The sequence below is a fragment of the Melospiza georgiana genome, chromosome 1, assembly GCF_028018845.1.
Source record: "Melospiza georgiana isolate bMelGeo1 chromosome 1, bMelGeo1.pri, whole genome shotgun sequence".
Lineage (NCBI taxonomy): Eukaryota > Metazoa > Chordata > Aves > Passeriformes > Passerellidae > Melospiza > Melospiza georgiana.
The window spans coordinates 26,632,095-26,653,382 of NC_080430.1; the positions used below are offsets into that span (position 1 = coordinate 26,632,095).

The 21,288-nt window shown below is 47.2% G+C and overlaps 1 protein-coding gene across 2 annotated transcripts in view; it reads left to right on the forward strand.

The window, feature by feature from the left end:
* The first annotated feature begins 9,770 nt into the window (after positions 1-9,770).
* Positions 9,771-21,288, forward strand: part of NXPH1 (neurexophilin 1) — a 136,252-nt gene continuing 124,734 nt past the window's right edge. The window contains exons 1-2 of one of the 2 annotated variants that reach the window (XM_058039005.1): positions 9,771-10,278; positions 10,969-11,130. In XM_058039005.1, the coding sequence (XP_057894988.1) occupies positions 11,077-11,130 (54 nt within the window). In that variant the 5' untranslated portion in view covers positions 9,771-10,278; positions 10,969-11,076. The remainder of the gene's footprint in view (positions 10,279-10,968; positions 11,131-21,288) is intronic. The other variant, XM_058039012.1, reaches the window with a different exon arrangement.

Below are 21,288 nucleotides of genomic sequence, written 5' to 3' on the forward strand. Positions count from 1 at the left end.
TGGCCTACAAAACACTGGCCAGGTTTCCATGGCTTTGGAAACTGGATTATCCATGTAGTTTACAATTGAATCTTTCTGTAGTGTATGTCTTTTACAATGAAAGCTAGCCACTGAGCAGTATCCTTGGTGAAAAAGAATATATGGACATCCTAGGGTTAAGGGAAGCCAAGTACTGGAAAAAATGTGCTCCTTCTCAGATGAGTGGTGCCCTGCTGCAGGACTGTTTATTAGCACAGGTGCTGTAGCCCACAGCTGGGACTGTGCTGTCTCCACGTGGCTTGCTGGTGCTCTGCTGTCTCCCCGAGCTCTTCCCATTTGTCCCCTTGGCCAGGGCCGGGAGCTGGGTTGCTGTGAGCACAGCCCATCTGCTCAGGGGCAAATCATGGTACAGATGATACCTGTGCATTATGTGAATCAAGGGGCTTCCACTCTCCTTCTGCTCTCATTAGACAGTTTGCTCCAAGCTTCTACAAAGGAGATAGTTAATTAAGGGTAATTAATCTAGCGTTGCAGTGCCCAGCACTCGAATGGAAACCAAACAGCAACCTATTTATCACTCCTTCAGACCAGCTTTGTGCTGAATCCAGTTAATATTGTTAAAGCTGTGGATTTAATTCAAACTAGGAATTTGAACTACCATGCTCAAGGATTTGCTTAATTTTAATGAGTGGTTCTCAAATTGAACGAATTCTAAAATTGTATGTCTGTTTTGTCTAAGTACACTGTACCATGCTGGCAAAGTTTTAAATTAGCTGAACTTAAAATCTGATTGAATTCCACAATTCCCAACCTGTCTCAAATTTAAATGTAATTCCCCCTTCAGACTAGCTGATCTGTAGAATCCAAATTTACTGAATTTATTTTACTGCAGTGTTTGAAACTCGTCAGGTAAGAAAAGCAGATTTTACCCTAAATAGTCTATTCTTTCTGCAGAATATATATTTCATACTATATATCTAAATCTGCAAGCAATCTGAATTTTAAAAAAATAGTACATCCATGTTCTGATGTGTACATAGATGTCTATGTAGCTAGCATGTGCTTGGCTTAGAAGAGTATTGTTCTTCATCTTAAAACTGTCCTCCTCTGTAAAGACAAAAATGAGATCTGCAAGCTTCAATTTACCTGGGGAGCTGGGGTGATCATGGCCACCTTGCTAGACTTTAACACCATTGCTGTTTAAATCAGGCTTCTGTCAGCATCTGATAGTCTCCTTAAATCTATGTGTAGAAATAAAACCATGGACGCATCTTATGCCTTCAAGAGGAAGATGAATCTTCTGGAAATGTGCTTCTTGCAATTATGTTTTATGATCCTATTACCTTATGAGTGGTACACTACATAAGCTCAGCACCTTTGAAAATAACATAATATATACTATTGACAGATGACAAGAAAGAAAAGATTTGTCAGCATAGATCTGTAAGAAGTATAGGATGAAAAGTAAAAGAGGGATCTGTCAGTAGGGTAATTGGTTGACTCTCCAAAACATGAATTCCATTTTAAAGCCTGCTGGATGATGCTTGCCTGGCACTGCATGATCATCTGAGGCATAACTATCCAGGACTGATACTGGTCTTATTAGTAAACTCAGACTTAGCATCCTGCAGATTATTTTAATTCATGTGTCATTTGTGGATTTCATGGATTTTCACACTCAAGGAAATAGACCCACTTGGTTCCTCTTGGTTTAATTTTTTTCTATCCTCCAAAGGTCCTTGCAGTCACTGCAGGTCCTGTACAGCTGTGAAGGGCAGTTTCACAGTAGGATGTGTGGTTAACCAGCCTGGGGAACTGGACTGTCCTGTCCCAAATCACAGCTCACAGGACCAGTCTGAGTATGAGCTGTTCTGCAGCTCTTGCCAGTGTGCTGCCACTGCTGCTGACATCCTTGTGCTGTGTACACTTTTCGAATATATCCCTTCCCTGTTTAAAACTATTATGTCCTCTGGGACATGGCTCAATGAAATCAACCAGTTTTATTTCAGGTGGTTTATATCTTTTAAATTCCAGCTTTAAGAGGTCCACTTATCAGTTGGTGGCACGAAGGTACTTTGTGTGTGTGCAAGGAGCTCTTGTAGCAGCATGGAAGGGCTCTGCTCAGGAGCTGTGGTTCTATTGATGTGAGTGTGATGTGATAACCCAGCCTCACACTGCAGCAAGACAAATCCTGGTGGCCTGAGAGAAACAATCTACTCAGGGAGAGTAGTCAAGACTAGACATCCACATATGGTGATGCTTGCTTATGTATTCCATTACATTGTAAAGTAAGAATAGTGATTTAAACAAATATATATATATATATATATCCTTGGTGCTGAATTACATGCTGAATTTAGAGCAATGCTTATGTACTACAACACAGCCTGTTGCAAAGCCTCCCTGGGGATCTCTCTGCTTTGTGTGCATCCTTAGAGCAGCACCCAAATACCAGCATTAGATGTGATGACTGCTACCCTCTACCAGCAAAAGCTGACATTTTCTTTGGCAAGGGCAGAAGTTTAATATCGAAGATGAAAACTCTCCTCCACCTCTCTGTTATGTTTATGGACTGCCGCGTGGATAACTGGCTGCTTTTGCTCGGCGAGGGCGATGTTTTAGATGCCTTTTGCGGTATTACACTGTGCCACAAGGTGGCACTGGAAGATTGCTGTAATCCAACGTAATTAACACCATCACCCCGCAGTCTCTGACAGAGAGCACGAATTTTTGTATTAAAGGATGTAAACCAAGGCAACTGGAAATTTTTTATTTCTTCTGATTTTAAGATTCACTAAATTTTTTTAGCGAAGTTTTCTCAAGAGTGAAAGGGAAATGTGTCTGTGTGCAGCGTAGCTATTGCAAAAGCATAACTAGACAAATTGACATCCCTTTGTTTTCCAACATGTATTCGTTAATACTGGCATTCCTAACAGCTGTCTCTGTTTTTGTAGTGAATTGTTCATACCTCAGCAGCAACTGTAATGCTAAAGTGGGGTTTTAATTTCCTCTGTAATTTCTTTGATATGTTGTCTGAATCTTTCTCTTCCCTTATAAAGTTGAAAATCTATTTCAGGTTTTCCTTAAAGGTGAAAATTCTCCCAACATTTGTCTGCTTCTAATAGATTTCACAATAGTCTCATCCAAAATATCTCACTAGGTTTTAATACCAGATGTAGGCTTCGGTAAACAAAACCTGTTAATTACTGTTGGTATTACAGGTGAAATATGACACATTTTTGCATGGCTTTGCAAAATATATAGCTCCTTCCCATATTGCCACATTTCTTTCTGATCCTCTAAACAGTGAAAATATCTGAGCTGTTTTGTACTTAAGTGAAGTAACAAGATGTTGTTCACTTGGGTGGGCCATTGGCTAACTGAAGCCTGTCTTTTACACCTGTGACTAAGAGAATGCCCTCAAGCTAACAAAGAAAATAAAACATGTTGGTGCCTTTTTAGTCCTAAGTACTATAGCTAAAATGTACAATCTTGATCGTGAAATGTAAACAGCCTTCAATAGCTTAAAAAATATTCCTTGTTGGTCTTAAGACCTGACCACATGAAATAATTTACTTGATCGGGGACTTGGAAAAAATTTGTCTTTACAGGTTTTTGTTGCTGCAAGACATGTCCAAAGGAGACTTCTCACAAAAGCTCAACTCCCCCTTGTTCAAAAGAAGTCTCAATACTTTGATTTATCTGGTGATGAACAGAGTGGTCACCCAAATTTACAGGTCTAAAACATGAAAGACAAAGTTTTTATGAATAGATTCCTGATAGCTCATTTTGTCTTATAGGTAAAACAATATTAAGTTATTAATTATGAAAGGTAAATAAAACCCCTCAGGTTCTGCTACTTACTGAGACAGAGGCAAAATCAGTGTGGTTGGTAATTTACAAACCTACCATGAAGCAAAAGCAATGTGAAATGGTTCAGAGCTCCACAAAACACATGGAACACTCGCTCAGAAGCTGGTTTCTTCCTAGCTACAGCTACAGCTATATTTGACATGAAGGGTCCGTGTCTGAGCTCAGGCTCTTCTATCTGAGATCATTTATCCTTTTACCAGATGCTTTCTTAAAAGAGAATAAGGTTCCTTTTGGACACAGCCATTCCAGTAATTTACCACCTGTACTTCCCTTCCTGAGGTCAACAGAGCTTTTTCCTGCAGTGTGTAAAAGCTGTACCCCATCCTGGCTCAGTGAGGGGGTGAGTGCAGGGCAGCACACCCAGCACGGGCTGCCTGTCAGCCTGGCACCAGTGTGCCCACCACAAACCCCAAGGGGCAGAGGAGTGGGTGGAAAGAGCTGCCCCCAGAGCCTTCAGTGTGATGGCTCCAGCATCAAGAAGAGCCCGACTGGGCATGCAGCCTGCTGTCCTGCCCTGCCTGGCTGCAGCTGCAGCCACTCCATAGAGTGACAAGGGAATTCTGGCTTCAGGACAGCACTGCTGTCGGGTGTACTCAGTCAATACAGGATGAAGGAGAAAAAAAGAGGCAGAGGGAAAGATACTAAAGAGATCTGCCTTCAGTGAACTTAGCACTGCATCAGAGATTTTATTCCTGTTTATAATACAGTGAATGGAAAATAGTTGATTGCTGCTTCACAAGGTGTGGCTTCACAGTGTTGTTTTGGCACATACGATGTAGAGCCAGGATGTCTGCCCTGGCAGGCTTTTGGGGTGAAATTTTGCCATTCTTCCTCATTCTCTGTCGAGTGTCCTTCTGCTCTGAATGCTCAAGGTTTATGCAGCTCTCTGACTCAAGCCTTGAAAAGCAAACTGCTCCCAGGAGCCAAGGGCAGCTGCTTTGACCATGCATTGCTCCCTCCTTCAGCTCAGCCAGCAGCCCAAGAAGCCTTCAGAGACTTCCCTGCTCTCTACCTCAACATCACTGAAAGGAAGAAAACTGGCTTTGCAGACTCTCCCTTACATCAGTTTCTTCTTCAAGACATTTTAACTCTCATATTTTAGCTCTCTTGTATAAAGCCTTCCCAGCTGACATGGTATACGTTGTGTTATTTTGCAGTTAAAACCCATACGCATAGACATAGAAATTTTAATAAAACTTTTGTTATCAAGTTTTATTATTCTAACAAGTGTTGCTGTCAGCTAACAATCCCTAGAGTGGACATCATGAAATATTCTAATAATTGGGTTTTAATTAAGCAATTCACTTAGTCCTACATTATTTTTGAAATCTAATTATGTCTTCTGGAAACTCACCCAAGTTGTGGTATTTTCTGGACCTAATATACAGACTTAGTACAGACTTCTTTCTTACTTTAAATTCTTTTTCTCCATTTCTTATAGCTATTATTTCCTCTATTCCCACTGTAGAAAATTATCTACATGTAATGGATAAAATAAAAGTGGAATGAAAATGAAAATCTCTCAATATAATGATATAATTATAATTATATATATACATATATATATATTTATAAATATTATTAGAAAAGAAGATCCCTATGCAATGGAAGTTTGAAAGATTTTTACTTATTAAATTCATGATTTCCCCTCCTCCTTGAATTTAAAGACATTATTAATGAGACAATCCCATAGATAAACTTGGCTGTAAGTTTTATTCATATAGATTATAATTTATGTTTTACCTCATCTCAAGTATTTTTTGTGCACACTGAGTGTCACCTGCAATAAGTCTTATGAAGCCTGCAAGCTTACTCATGTTTATATCACAGAAGCACTGAGTGGTCCAGACAGAGCTGTTTCTACATTACCTTTTAGTCTTCTTTGATGCTGAACATCACATCTCACTCCAGCATGGTATAGTGTCAGAAGAAATAGTTAAGAACACCATGAATAAAAGACACTTCTCTTGAAGGGGTTGGAGTATTCCTGTATTTTTCCATATGGAACACAGAGAAACATCACTTTGTGGTGTGCCTTTGACTGTAAGTAGGCAGAAATCAATGTAATAAAAATAAAAGTCTCACAGAGATATTTTTATATTTAGAAATAGCAATAGTACATACAGTCATATTCTGACCTTGAAAAATGGAAATAAAATGTGACAAGGGACTCTGTTTGTAGTATTTATACCAACCATAAAAATGCTCTCTTCAAACATGAAGATTTCCTTGAAACAAAAGAAATCTATTTAAAATGTGAAGAGGGGAAGGGATAAGAAGAGAAGGTCTGATGAGTTAATGGTTGGCAATATGAAGAACATTTCAATAAGATTATTTACATGAGTGATATGAGGCATCTGGCCCACACACTGTATGGTACAAATATAGAAAAGCTGTGGAGGCCATAATCTGTCATTGTAGTGCATATGCAACTCCAGCTGAATTCAGCTTGCATATAGATAAGATAGCGGCGTTGCACATGCCCTACATATGTGCTGTACAGTTTACAGGCTGGACACTCCTTATCACTCATGTAAATAATCTTACTGAAATATTCTTCATATTGCCAGACACTGATTCATCAGACTTTCTCTTCTTATTCCTTTGCTTCTTCACATTTTAAATGGATTTCATTGTTCTCTGGCCCACCTTTGCCTCCTTTGCTTTGCTTTTTTCCCCCAAGTATTTTATTTCCAAAATAAGAGATGTGTGGTCTCTATGAATAGGATTCCATGAGATTCAGTTCTATTTACTATTTCATAAATAACTGTCCATGTTTAGACAGGTTAGCTACATTGTGCAGTCAGTTTAGCACAATCATTTGATATTTATCATTACGGCATTGTATTTTCTTCCAGTGCCTCAAGCAATTAAACCATGTGCCCATCTTCCATTGGAACCTGTAACAGTTATTAATCACTTCCCATTGTCTTTGGATTTTCTGCTTGCGACCCTTTCAGTTCTTGAAGCCAGGACGCTATCTTTGCAGAAACAGGGAAGATATCTAAAGGCTAGAATGTATTTCCAAGCTTTAAAAATAGTCCAATTACATTCTAAACTCTAATTGGTCTTTTGCAAAGTCTGTTACTAAGCCCAGAACTTGTGATTCTTTAAAACCTCACTAGCTGATACTGCTTTGATGAGGACCTTATTGTTAAAATTGCAAACTGCATCCAAATGTTTGAAATTAAAATTCACTTATTCACTGCAAAAATCTAATACTCCACTTAAGCTGCTGCACCAATATTACAGGATCAGATGGAAGTCAAATGACTGTATCCAAAAATCTTAAATGTCAGATTTTTATATGCATTTTATCATTTTATTTCCTTTGAAAAAGTATCACATGTTCACAGGTGGAATACTTTGGAGTTTGCATTTTTTTTCTTTAATAATAAAAATGCTTAATCCAGATTCCCATATACTCCTTACTCCTTTCTTCTGGAATGGCAGTGGAGGGAAGGAGCAATCCAAGCAGCATTTCTGAAGGAAATCTCACTCAGTTCTGTTGTAGTTAGAAGGTTTGTCCCGGTGGCCTCTGGCTAAGGAGGTCAGCTGAAGGGCAAAAAAAGAAACCCTCGGTTAAGCCGATGAGACCTTGGAACAGTCTGAACCTTCAATAAACAGATCCATCCATCCTTCAGAACTTTGCCTCAAGAGTCTTCCCAACAATTCAAATAGATGCTACACAGATGAGGCAGTTTATAGGAGACCTTGCTGAATTCACAGGGTGAGGACATTTCAATGGGATGAAGTAAAGATGAGGCATGCTTGTGATTCCAGTGGAGGCAGGAATGAGGAGTCATGAGGCATAGTGGAGCCTCCACAATGCTCCTCTAGACAAGGTATAAAGATCTAGATGAGAAAGACTAGGAGGACCTTCTATTTGACCAGCTGAAGGAAGGCAGTGATCAGAACTTGGGTAAAGTGAATCAAGTTATACCTAGAGTTGAATTGCTCCTTCCTGAAGAAATTACCACACTTACCTGGCAATTTCATATCTAAAATAAGAGAAACTGTGCTGTGTTAAACAGCAAGTTATTGCAATGATCAGCAGTATGCTCCACATTGTCTATGGCAAGTTTGTTCTATGCAAAGATAGCAATATCTATCTAGCCATCTCCTCTCTCCCTCTCTCATCTCTCATCTCTCTAGATTGTTTATTAGGTGTGGAGATTGTTTATTAGGTGTGGTTCTAGCCCCACACTAACGGAGAAGTGAGACTGGGAGAGACAGGAAGGAGGGAGTTGCAAGGGAAAAGTCAGCTGCAATTTTTTGTTCTCCTTTTGAAAGGAAAAGTCCCTAGGCAGCTTTAGCCTGCACTGCAACGCAGAGGCTGTCTGGAGGGGCAGGATGACAGTATGATTCCTCGCAGGCTGCACACTTCTGTTCAAAGCTGTGACATGAGCATTCTGCATGTCTAGCAGAGTGATGGTGCTGGAAGCATATGGAGGTGTCCATCTTCCAGGTGTTTGGAGCAGAAATGGCTATGGGGGAGGGCTCTGGTGCGGCTCTTTCAAAGAGTACTCATTACCTTCCCCATTCTTTTCCTGCTCCCCTTTCATTATAGTGTTCCAAACTCAGACCCCAAAATTAAAACATATTTAAGTATTAAGTGTTTTACAGCTTGATACTGAAGTTTCAGATCACAGAAATTAGTTACCCTTATGTGCTCTGAGAGAAGGATTTGACAGGACAACTGAAGTCTTCCTTTTCTTTACCATTTCCCTCTCTGTACAGCGTACTGACGTGCTTCTTGCTTTGGCTTTGGGAAGTGATAAATCTGAGGTTTGCTATTGAGCTTGGGCATCTGGTAAGGCTGCTCTGTGCTGCTGGTATCCTCCCCTTCACCCTGTCCCAATGTCACGCTAGTAATGATACCGTTTAGGGGATGGAAGGGTGTATGAAAAACATCCATAGGATTCTTTGCAAAGTAGAAGCAGAAACAGGTCGGTGAGACCTTTCCATTTGTATGACAGCTGGCAGGATAAGCCACAGCACCCGACAGTGGTGAGCTTTCCAGCTTCACTCCGAGGGGCTGTCCAGCTACAGGTTCCTGCTGGCGCGGGAGAAGCCACCCTTCCATCGTGGAGCCTGGCTCCCGCAGCCGTCACCCATCTGGGCTCCGCGATCCTGCCACCTCCGCGCCTGGCTGGCGGCGCCCGCTGACTTCCAGGCGGAGCAGCACTGGCGGTGCACGGGACAACGCAGAGGGAGGCGGAAAAACTAAAATGAAAGGGAAGAAAGAGGAAGAAGATACTCTGCCATGCTCCTTTAAGGCGGACAGCCGGCTCCCGCGGGAGGGCAGAGAGGGAAAGGGCTGTGCCCAGGCAGCAGAGCGGGCAGCAGGGAGGGCAGGGAGGGCAGGGAGGGCAGCGCCGCTCCCGGGCAGAGGCAGGCAGCAGGGTGGCTAGGGCAGGCAACAGGGACAGGGCAGACAGCAGGGACAGGGCAAGACACACGGCAGGCAGAGGGATAGGGCAGACAGAGGGACGGAGCAGGACACACGGCAGGCAGAGGGACAGGGCAGACACAGGGACGGAGCAGGACACACGGCAGGCAGAGGGACAGGGCAGACACAGGGACGGAGCAGGACACACGGCAGGCAGAGGGATAGGGCAGACAGAGGGACAGAGCAGGACACACGGCAGGCAGCAGGGACAGGACAGGACACACGGCAGGCAGAGGGACAGGGCAGACAGAGGGACAGAGCAGGACACACGGCAGGCAGAGGGACAGGGCAGGCAGCAGCGCGGGCAGGGTGGGCAGGGCGGGCAGCGCAAGGCAGATCGCGCCGCCCGGGGAGGGCTCTAATTCATCACCCCGTTCAGCGGAGAGGATGGGACGCCGCTAAACTCCCCTTCCTCCCTCCTCCCTTCCCCCCTCGCCTGGCAAGCCCCCCCGTCCTCCCCCCTCCGCTGCTCTTTCTCTTTCCCCAAGCAGTGAGCCTCGGACAGTGCTCGGCTCCAGCGCTTTATTTTAAGATGATCGGCCAAGGTCTTTGCAGATAGATTTTATCTGAAGTTAAATAGCAGGCGCTCGCCGCTCACTCGCCAATAAGTCATTTTTAATAGAGACAAATCGCTCTGGACGCCCCGGAGCGCCGGTGCCGCCGCTCCTGCCCGCGCCCCCCGCCGAAGGCGAGCGGGCAGCCCGGGCAGCTCCCTCCTTCCGTAAGTGTCCTGCTCGGCGGATCCAGAGGGCGGCCGTGTGCGGAGAAGGGGAGGCAAGGGGGGGAGAGCCTGCCAGCCGCCCCGCCGCCCTGACAGTGCCTGCGCTGGATGCACAGCGGCCGCGGGACCCCTCGGCGCGGAGCGCGGCCAGGAGATGCGCAGGGGCGGCGGGCTGCGCCGCGGCACTCGGCCCCTCTAGGCTCGCCCATGGAGCGTCCCGCGGAGCCCCGTCCGCCGTCGGATCCCGCACGCCGTACGTATCCCCAGCGCGGCCCCCCCGCGGCGGCGGGGCTGTCGGCGGGCCGCGGGGGCGGAGAAGGGCTGGGGCCGGGGATGGGGGTGCTCGCCCGTCGGGGCGCCCCGGGGCGCGGTCCCGGCCCGGGGCAGGGCACGGCGCGCCTTGAGGAGCGGCAGAGGGAGGTGGGCGCTTGCAGGGGTAAGCAGGTCCCGAAGGCGAAGCTCTCTGCCTCGGCTTTAAGCGCCCACAAGCATCTGGAGCCACGACCCCAGCGTCCGCTGTCGCCTTCTCCCCGCGCCGCTCCCTAGCTCGCTACCGGGGCTCCACAGCCCACCGGCGGGCGGCTGCCGCCCGGTCCCCGCCGGGGCACACAGACAGGCAGGGCTGGCAGTGGCACCCCCGGGCCGTCCCAGCCCACACCACGGGGCTCTCCCGCCCAGGGAAAGGACTGAGCGCCGGGGAGCGCTGCCTGTAGGCGGTCTGCCGCCACCTCGGACCGTGCGATCACTTTGCTTTGACGATGGATTAACTCGATTTTAATCGTTTTTTGTTTCGCCCACCCCCATTCACACACCCCATCTCCTCCTTGTCTCCCGCCGCCGCCCCCCCGCGCCCCCCCCTTTCCCTATACACCTCTGTTCCCCCCTTGTGCTGAGCCTAACCTTGTCTTGTGGTCATGGGATCTATAATTTCGTTTTTGTCTAGGCTGGTGAGAGCTCTGCTTGTTCTGTAAAGTGGATGTCAGGTGGATCTATGTTCTGGAAGGAACAAAGAGGCAGCGAAAGCAGCGCGGGGGAAGTTTGAGCGGCGAGGATGCAGGCTGTGTACTGGTACGCGGTCCTTCTGCTGCAGCCCACTCTCTACCTGGTGAGTGTCCCCGGCCCCTCTCACGGGCCGGGCATGGGGATGCTCGTCGGGGAGCAGGGCGCCAGCCTGGCGGAGAACGAGCAAACTCACGGCAACTACTTGCACGCCGCAGCCAGCCCTGCCCCGTCCTCCTGGGGCCGGGATGGTGCGGGGCGGTGCGGGTCCCGGCCGGGAAATCTCGGCGGAGTGCGAGGACCTGAAACTGCTCCGCGGGGACGGGGTGCTCCGCCGGGCCGGGCCAGGGTCGGGATCTCCTGGGCTGCGTCCCCCGGTGCTGCCTCCCGGACCGGTCCCTGTGTGTCTGCGCGGGCACCAGAGCACCGCCGCGGGGGCGCCCGGCCAGGCTGTGGGATGGAGGCAACTTCGTGCCCTCCGCTCCCTGCCGAGGGTGGGAGCCCCTCCGGAAGGGAACCCCGCCGTGTGCCGCTACGGGCGGTGCGGCACGGGCGGGCGGGCACTCGGCGGCGAGCACAGCTAGTATTTTCCGCGAGAAGTGTCATTGACTTTCGTAGCAAATCTCCTTTAAGATTACCGCGGGAACACGAGTAAACACCGGCGTTATCTCCTTTCACACACACACTTTATTCCCGCTACGATTACAAGGAACAAAACCTAGGCAGACTGCCCTTTTGCAGTCCGCATCCTCTCTCTCTTGTGATGCGTTAAGCGGGCAAACGCTTGGCGGCAGCTCATCCCCGTAGCTACGGGGGAGGGAAAAGACCTTTTTCCACGAGCGCTGCCGAGAGAAGCACACCGGCGCCCGTGCTGGGGGTGGTGGCGGCGACAGCCCGGCTCTCGGGCTCTGGCTCTCGAGCTCGGGCTGCGGATCCCGCTTTCGGGCTCCCACTCCGGCTCCGGCTAGGGCTCCGGCTCTCGGGCTCCGGCTGCGGTTCCCGTTCTCCAGCTCCGGCTCCGGTTCCCGGGCTGCGGGCGCTGTCCGTGCCGCCGCTCCCTGCGCTGTGGCGGCCGCGCCGCCCGGGGGCGCTGCGGGGCAGCGCGCGCGGCCCCGCGCGGGGCAGCCAATGGGGCGCGGGCGGGGTGGGGGGGGGCAGGCGGGGCCGCGCGCGATCCAACCGCGCCCGCGCAGCGCCCGCGCGCCCGGCCCGGCCCGGCCCAATCCAGTCCCAAATCCCGGCCCAAATCCCGGCCCAAATCCCGGCCCAAATCCCGGCCTATCCTGGCCCAATCCCGGCCCAATCCCGGCCCATCCCGGCCCGGTCCGGCCCAATCCCGGCCCAATCCCGGCCCAAATCCCGGCCCAAATCCCGGCCCAAATCCCGGCCTATCCCGGCCCGGTCCGGGGCCTCCCGGCCCTTCCCGTGCCCGCCCGACGTGGCTCCCTCATGAGGGGTCCTGCCCTCGGCGGGCGGTGCCACGTCTGGCGCGGGCGTCTCTCCTCCCTGCGAATTTTATAGCTGGGGTGGGGGTGGAAGGGTGGGGGGAAATGGGGAGAAAAGCGCGTGGCAAATAATCCATCAAAAAGCCGGAGCGAGATCGATACGTCGTGTTAAATTTTAAATGTGTTTGCTGGCAGTTAAACTGCTCTCGACTCATTACAACAACAGTGCTGGATTTATTCTAATGCGCTGCAGTCTGAACAACAAGCGCATTAATTCTCCTTTAATTGTAAACTGGGAGCATTTGAAAACCATTCAGTGTGCAAATTATGCTGATTCAATTACCGTTTAGTTACAGACTTCATTACCTGAATACTTTTTTTTTTTCCCGAGGACTTGGCATTGCAGAGTGAAGGAGACGATTTTCAAGTTTCCCTCGAAACAATGCAAAATATGACACAGAAAAAAAATCGGGAATAAAAGGCGAGCTAGGGGGAGGGAATGCGCCCTTCAGCTCGTCTGTGTCTTCTGCCAAAACGCTCGAGGAGGATCCAAAGGATTTCCCTAGCACGATTCTTCTTTCTAACTCCATTCTTCCACGTTTATGCCAATCTCCCCCTATTCTCTGTATTTCAGGAGTGACTCTGAAAGTTTGCATTAGGCCATCACATGGTAACAAACTGTTTGTTAGCACCGAAGCATGAAGTTTTGATTAAAGCTTTAATGCGGCGCCACAAAGCAGCAAGGTGCAGCACTTTGTTGTGCCTTTCCATATGTGCACGTCGCTCCGCGTGGACAAAAGCAGTTTCAATTAGGAATTAAATTTTCAATGCTCAAACTGTTAGGAAGGGTAAATGAAATGGCAGCACAAACAGCTTCCTATCGAGTTTGTGAAAAAAAACCTTTTTGAGAGGGGTTAATAATATAGGTGAGAGGGAAAATAGCCTGTTTCCCCTTCGCCTGAATTAGGAGGTGTTCATGGAGAGTGAACAGCTGCAGTGAGGCTGGGCTGCCTTGAAGTCACTCATTTACAGACACTGTCTGCCTTGTAATTTCTCTTCACTCAGCAAACCGCTGCTCTTTTTCTTTTTCTTTTTTTTTTTTTTTTTTTTTTTTTTATTATTTTTCCCCCTCCTCTGTTAAATCTCTTCGTAAGAAATCTTAAGGAAAAAAAAAAAAAACAGTGCTTCAGGTTTTCTTCCCCTTTTAATGGGGTCATATGCTATTCAGCCTTATTGCCTGAAATTTATAGAGATCGTGGCCAATCTGAATGAGTAGGAATTTTGCTGGGGTAGAGATGGTTCACCTTATTATGTTTATTGAAAAGAACATTAGTTGTGCATTGCAAGGTGCATTTTCTTCTTGTTTTGAGCTGTGCAGTTTATTGAAAATGTTATATTTGTTTTGCAATGGTAGTGCATTTCCTTTGGCCTAAATGGGTGACTTAGTACTTATTTGTCAGAATTAGGAGTTAACCTTTAAAGTCATGCAGTTGTTTTCTTTCTCTACTTTTAGAAAGCTGCAGAAAGTATTCAAACACCTACACTAGGTCTCATTTACCACGACACTCCACATCACTGCTGTTCTTTCAAAAGCATCTTAGTCTGATTCTAATGGATGATGTTTCCTTAACTAACAGTGCTGAGCTCAAAATCGTCAGTGAGGAAGAACGTAAAGAATAAAGAAAAAAACCAAAATAACATCTGGAGATTGCAGACTCTCTTAGAATTGAGTTCTGTTTATAAGGACGCTGGGATTTTACACCATTCCTTTAAGGGAAACCTTCTCGTTGTACCTCCTGCCTAGTTGCCTGTGAACTTCCAGTCCGACACCACAGAACAATAAAAGGCCAGCCTGTTTCTTTTCATTTCTTCCTTATATTTTTTCCCCCTGTGTGGAAGCAGCAAGCTGTAGAGGTGGCTACAGACCGCGCGGGCTGTTAGGAAGGACGGCAAGGATCCCGAGTATTATTTCTCAGAGGGACAGGTCAAGCAGGCCCTCGAAGGAGGAGGCAGATCGTGTTCGTGCCGGCAGCTGCGGAGCCGCTCCGTGCGGCGGGGCCCGGCGGGCTGTGCCGGCAGCTCCCGGCGGCGACGGGCGCTTGTCCCATCCCGTCCCGTCCCGTCCCGTCCCGTCCCGTCCCGTCCCGTCCCGTCCCGTCCCGTCCTGCCGTGTCCCGGCGCTCCCGGGCTCTCTGCAGCCCCGGGCGGCGAAGGGCTGGCTCACGGCGGGATTTCACCCCCGCCGCGGTCACAGGCTCGGCTGCCGCCCGCCCTGGGGACACCGTGCCGCACCGCACAAGCACGGAGTGCGTACATGCACGTCTTTTGCCGGGATCACCTCGGCTCATTACTTAGGCGCTCCTACACCGGAGCAGCGGGTACGGAGCTAAAATCAGTCGGAATTTTGCGTGGCATGCTGCTAGGGTAAGGATCCCTCCCCCTCTTCATCCCCCGCCCGGCTTGTCGTCTTCTCCCAGCAAAGCGTTTATTCACCGGTGGCTTTAATTAGGATCCGCACCGGAGCCGGGTGGCTGAGTGCTGAACTCTGTGCAGAACTTGAGCAGCGCCAGAGCAGGAGGAGGGGCGGCTTTGCGCCCCGCGGCGAAGGCTGTTCCTCCCGCGGGGGGAGCTTTCCTGCGCGGCGCTTTGCCAGAGGAGCAGAACTGCGGGGCTCACGGGGCACCTTGTTAAACACGGCCATGGCTTTGGCAGAGGGGCTTTGGAAACAGCCTGCTAACCTCCCCGCAGCGCCGGGCTGGGATTTTAGGGTCTGTTTCACACCGTCACTGTAGCTTGGAGGCCTTCTGACAGCCGAGAGGAGCTTCCCTGCAAAATTGTTGTGAATAACAGGGGTTTAAAATTGTTCTCAGTGGTGGCACACTTGGTACAGTATTTGCTGAGGGGGTAAACAGGGGGTTAGCGGCTCTGGAGTTTGTGTACATTTAATTTCGCTGCGTGTCGCACTGTTTGCGGTCATTTCACCCCGGTTAATGAAAGCTGTGGTGAACGTGAGGAAATATCACGTGCCGGCGAAGATAAGTTGTTTTTTTTTCTTCCTTCTTTTTAAAGATTGTTGCTGATTGTGTCCTACTTTATCACGGAAGGAAAAAAAGCCCAACAAACAAACCTACACCTCTATAGGCAGAAAACAAAAGAGACAGGAGACATTGTCCTATCGTAATCACCACCCACAGTATTTTCTCAGAGGCATTTGGTGGTGAATGCATTCGGGTATTGCTTTTTTCCCCCCAAATAAGCGTTTTCTTTCAATTTTCAAATTGACGTCGAAGACAGGGAGGGCGGGGGAGAGCGCTTGGCGAGCAGGGACAGAAGTGGCTTTTTGTGCGGGGGAGTTTATGTAGCCTTGAGAAGCTCCCGCTCCCTCTTTCTTAACGAGTTTGAAAGATGCTGTAGCGGTGGTGTAAAGGGAAAAATTACCCTTTCGGAAGGTAAGACAAGGGAATAACAACGGGACCCCGACCTCGTGTAGGTGAAACAAACTTATCTGCGCTCTAGATTTTTTTTTTTTTCAAGCTGAGGATAGTGTATTCTTTTCCAGGCTTCCTTCCCTGCTTCCTAACCACCAGAGACCTGTGCTAGTTTCAGAAGGGGTTTTCCTGCACTGAACTTTCTTTTTCCTGATGCTTAGTACACACTATTTTAATTCAGTATATAGTTGGAGAAAGCAATCTGGAATAGATTTCACCTTCTGGGGAGGGACCTGAATGTAATCCAACATCCCTGCCTGTCTTCGACTAACCAAATCTTCCAAGTCGGTACGGTACCTAGAGGTGTCCATTTTAACCTCTTTAATATTTCCCTGCATCTCTAAACCGCCATTTTAATTAACAAAAAACCCATTTCCTAATCGTCTTGGAAAGTGCGGTGAAGCAGGTTAAGAAACCAATTGCTCGGAATAGCCAGCACTTGGAGAAAATGAATGTGTGAGCCATCCTAGCCTCCCTAGGATTGGCTTCTGTTCTCCCGACTGGATTTGGGTGAAGTTTTAATGTGATTTAGCAGATAGTTTAACACCCAGCTCGCTCTTCTTGTAAGTCAGCATTAAACCACCTCCTGGGTGCTTTGTAAATACAGCTTTAGCATTTTTTTCATGCAGCAGATTGACATGTTGACGATTCTGCTTTAAGGAATGTGACAATAAAGTTGAAACCCAAAGGCTGGCAAGCACTTCATCAAGGATAAAAAGGTTCTGCTGTAAGGATGTCACTCAATTTATTGTGAAAGTCGAATGAATTACGTTTAATGAAAGTGCTCCCCAGATGAATATTACCAGCAATTTCCTGAGTTGGCTCTGTCAGATTGATATGAGGAAATGCCAACCCATATCAAAAAAGATCTCCAATCTCAATTACTATGCAAGCTTTCGAAGAGCTCCTTTTTATTGATATGATATATATTGGCGGGTTCTCAATGCTGTGCAAACTACTCTCTGTTTAACAGGACAGCACACTTCCCAGTTTATTGTTTAACACTACGTTTTTCTGGCTGTTGTATAAACTTCTGCGAGTGCCCTTTTTCAGAGGGGAAACTGCCTCTTGTCCTCTTTCCTTTTCTGTGACCCAGAGAGATCAAAGTTGTGTGGCTGGCAGGCAGCGGGGGCGACGCTCATTGCAGGAAGTTTGTTCAGCCTGGATGGACAAAGCCGAAGGTCAAGACAAATAACTCGGCTGAGACAATGGCATTGGATCCCCTAATTTTCAGTGCATTTCTAGGCAACAATCCAGATCACGGTAATATTTGTTGCGACTAGCAATCCCAGTATTCCTATCCTTTCTTCCTCATTCCTCTAGGGCTTCTAGGGGCAAATTAGGAATTCAGTGAGCCCTCGAAGGGAGAGAAAATCTCTCTTGTCACCTCATCTACATAAGAATTGACTTTTTGAGAGGCTTTTCTGCTCTAGTTTAACTACGGTGACGCCGGTCGTTACTCAAGAGTACAGCTTCTTTTCCCATAATCCGTCTTGCTGGGCTTGATTGTGATTGATTCAGTCAGATTTCTTCTATTGCTTTGCCATACTCTTTCAATTTTTTGTATCAAAGCAGAGAGACGGTATTGAAGGACAATAGGGAGGCTCTCAAAACTCTGCAGTTACATTCACATGTGGGGCTGCACTCCTTGCATAAAGCATTAACGAGGAAGCAGAAAGAACTTGTGCTTATCGGGTTAGTCTGGCTTCCTGTTTCCCATTCGTTGTGGGATCCGTGTCTGAAACTTTATTCAGAGTATGATTAGTCTACCTGTTATTTATTTATTTATTTATTTATTTGTTTATTTTTTAAAAGTATGTTTCCCCCCCCTCTGTCGGAGATGCTGAGTGTTTCGAGCCGCGGACGGCGAGTGCAGGCGCTGCGGGGAGAGCGGGCAGGCTCTGGCAATGGGGCCGAGAGAGGGCTGGCCCTGAGTGTCCCGCTCGGCGCCGGGCCGGGGCTGGCGCTGCCTCCTCGGCCGGGCCGGCAGCGCCGTGCGGCAGCGCCATGGAGAGATCCCGGGATCGGGGAGTGCCCTGGAGAGAGCCTGGGATGGGGGAGCGCCCTGGAGAGAGCCCGGGATGGGGCAGCGCCCTGGAGAGAGCCCGGGATGGGGGAGTGCCCTGGAAAGAGCCCCGGCCTGGAGAGAGCCCGGGCCGGATCAGCACCTTGGACAGAGCCCGGGCCGGGCAGCACCACGGACAGCGCCCGGCCCCGGTCCCGGCCCGCACAGCCGGCCGCTCTCTCACAGGCGCCCCGTCCCGGGCTGCTCAAGGTTTTGGGCTGCTGCTGCTTAGACCTCCTCCTCAACACGCTGTGGAGTTGGGGCTTGGCTCTCTGTGCCAGTTTTCCTGAAGGAAGGAGGGGACGGGTGGACCAGCAGGTCGATGTATTTGTTTACTGTTGCTGCAGACTGTCTTTCACTCAGTGGTGAAATGGTAGCTTTGTTTTCTGAGGAAAAGCTGGTCAGAAGGACAATACATGAGTATGCAGTGGAGCAGGGGTGGTAGAATGAATCTGGGGATAGGAAAGCTGTTCTGAGATGCTCAGGTTTGTCTCATTGTATTCCAGGACCATGGCATCCTCTCCTCTTGGAGAGAGACCAGAGATTTGCAAAAGCATTGGAGTAAAAAATGAGGTCTGAGACATGGCTGACACTGAGACATGAGAACAGGGAGTTATTAATTAACAATGACTTTTTTAATCCTATGGGTCGGGGCAGGAGTGTCTCTCAGACACAGTTGATGTCATTTCTCGGGGTAGTGGCACTCTGAGGCACCTGTGAGGGGCAGCCAGATCTTGCTCCCTTCGATTGATTGCCTGTGTCCTGGCAGACAGTGCTCAGGGTATCTCCCAGCCCTCCACTTGCTTTCACAAGGAGATAATCACAGGCAACTGCCTCCACCCCTGTAAATCCCACTTACTATCAACAGAGCTATCCTCTAGAGCTCTACTGCCTGAAAAGCACTTGTCAATGAAACAGTGACTTTTGGCAAGGCAGGTGTAAGTGAATGACTGATGAAGAGTCCTTCAATAAAGGAATGTGATGGGAATTGACTGGGCTCAGAGGTAAAATAACCCACAATCTCTACCAGCCTTCCAGACAAAACCATAAGCCATTTATTCCTAATCCATATCCTCCCATGAATACCAGTAGTGATTGTGATGCTTTTGCTGGATGTGAACATTCTCCAGTCCCTTTTGATTACACCATATCCCTGTGCGTGGTGTCTCACAACTGCATTGTCTGCTGCAGAGATACTGCTTTTATCTTCCAAATGCCACCCTCATTAATGTCAATGTCTCACCGTCCAGCCAGTGACAAATGTCTCAGGGACGTTCATCTGCCTTGCACACTGCATCATCTCTCACGCTGCCTTGTCTTTTCCTCTCCGAGGAGAAATTTAGTAATATTTTCTTCCTTACCCCCTGTATCTGCTCAAAAATGTTTTGTCCACTAGGTGGTCTCTGTCCTGCCCATTCACAAGTTAGTTTGTCCTGTGCATTATCACCTCCCCTGTTAATCTGTTTGATCACTTTGATGACAGATTGACCAGTGCATGCAAAGATGAACTGCCCTTTTCAGATCTGCAGGCTGTGGAAGGGAGAGAAATTAGGCCTACCAAATGATTATGACATTAGTGCCCTCTTTTCCTCAGATTTCATATTCTAACCCAGACTTGACACAAAAAACAAAAGAACAAAGAGCCAGGTTGTTTCTTTGTCTGGGTAACCTGGTTATTGTGTGCACAAGAGCACTTGTGAATGCCCTTATTTTGCTGGGCTTTTGAAAATGTGGTGATAGCTGTGCAGCAGACTTGTTTTAGAAGCAGAGCTGACAGACAAAATAATAGTAGGAAAGTTATCTAATAACCTTGGTTCTTGGAAAGGCACATAATTATAATAGATACAATATATTAAAAATATATTAATTAATTATTAATATTATAGTAATATATGAGACATTAGAATTATATTTATTTATTTAGAAAGAAAAGTAGAGTGTCACTTAAATCTAATCAGTACAGTATCCTCAGCTGAAAATTAAAAGGTGCTTCTTACCTTCCTAGTTGGAACATGCTCTGAAATAACAGGAGTAGGATTACCAATGATTAGTGACCAGTGTTTTATGATCCTCTTTCCCCTTCCCCTGCCCTATGTCAGCCTTGCATTATGTGTGAGTTAACTTTCAGCTGGCACAATATTTCCTGCACTTGTTTTAGAGGTGCATGTGAGCTACTGGGTAAAAGTAAAAATAGCAAACGAGAAACATTCTGCCCATGTATTGAAAACACTGTGGATAAACAAAGACTGCCCTGCTGCAGATCCTATGCCCTGATCCTGCAGTGTAATACAAGAGAGGATTCCATGTAAATCAATGGTTTGTTTACTTGTGTGAGGAGGACAGATTCTGTTTATGTTGAAGATTAAGGAGACCATTTCTGTTTCTGGGAATTGCTTGTCACTATTCAGATACCACTTCAAATTGAAAGTGTAATTGGCAGCTCTTAAAAGATTTTAGCTAATGGAATTTCTGTTATGGGTAGTTCAGACCACCTGTACCATAATATTTTTCTGCGCAGTCATTTTTATAAGCTATTCTTGATTGAACTTTAGAAAAATAATCCTTCTGCTAGGCTGTTTTGTCAAGAAATATTGTCATAGGCCTTCAGGTACATAAAACTGCTTATATAAAATTAATGGACTGCTTTTGATATTTACATTCTCATGCATAGCATTTGAGGTCTTGCAAAAGAAGAGATAGACTTAAAATAGGAATAATGTTAAAACTGTGTCTTCATGCTTATTGCACTGTCAATAGCAGTATTGTAAAATATTGGTGTGCTTAAAATCAGAATGTTAGTTTGCAATTTGACTCTAATTTAGACTAATTTCTGCTGTCACTTACTGCAACTACTCTGTATTACATAGAGATTATTCTTAATGTTTATGTGGGGAATGCTTTGCACCTTGAGGAGATTTTGTAAGAAATATTGATAGGTAAAACATAGCAATAATATTGTAGCTCTGTAGAGGACAATTGCTGAGTGAACAGATCTTAAAGGATGGGGAAGATAAGAAAGACTACAGAAATGTGACATAAACGATGCGCATAATAAATAGTATATGAAAACCTTCACCATTTAAAAAGATGGGCTCCATCCAGCTGCCTTTATCTGCAATGGATATTACTTGACAATGTCCACATTTTATATTCCTGCTTTTCTCTTCTCTCTGCTTTCACAAACCATCACATTTGCTTAGCTGACTTGCTTGTAGCAGGTGGCAGTGTAGTACGTGTTGCAAGCAGAGGGAAGTGCATGGATACCT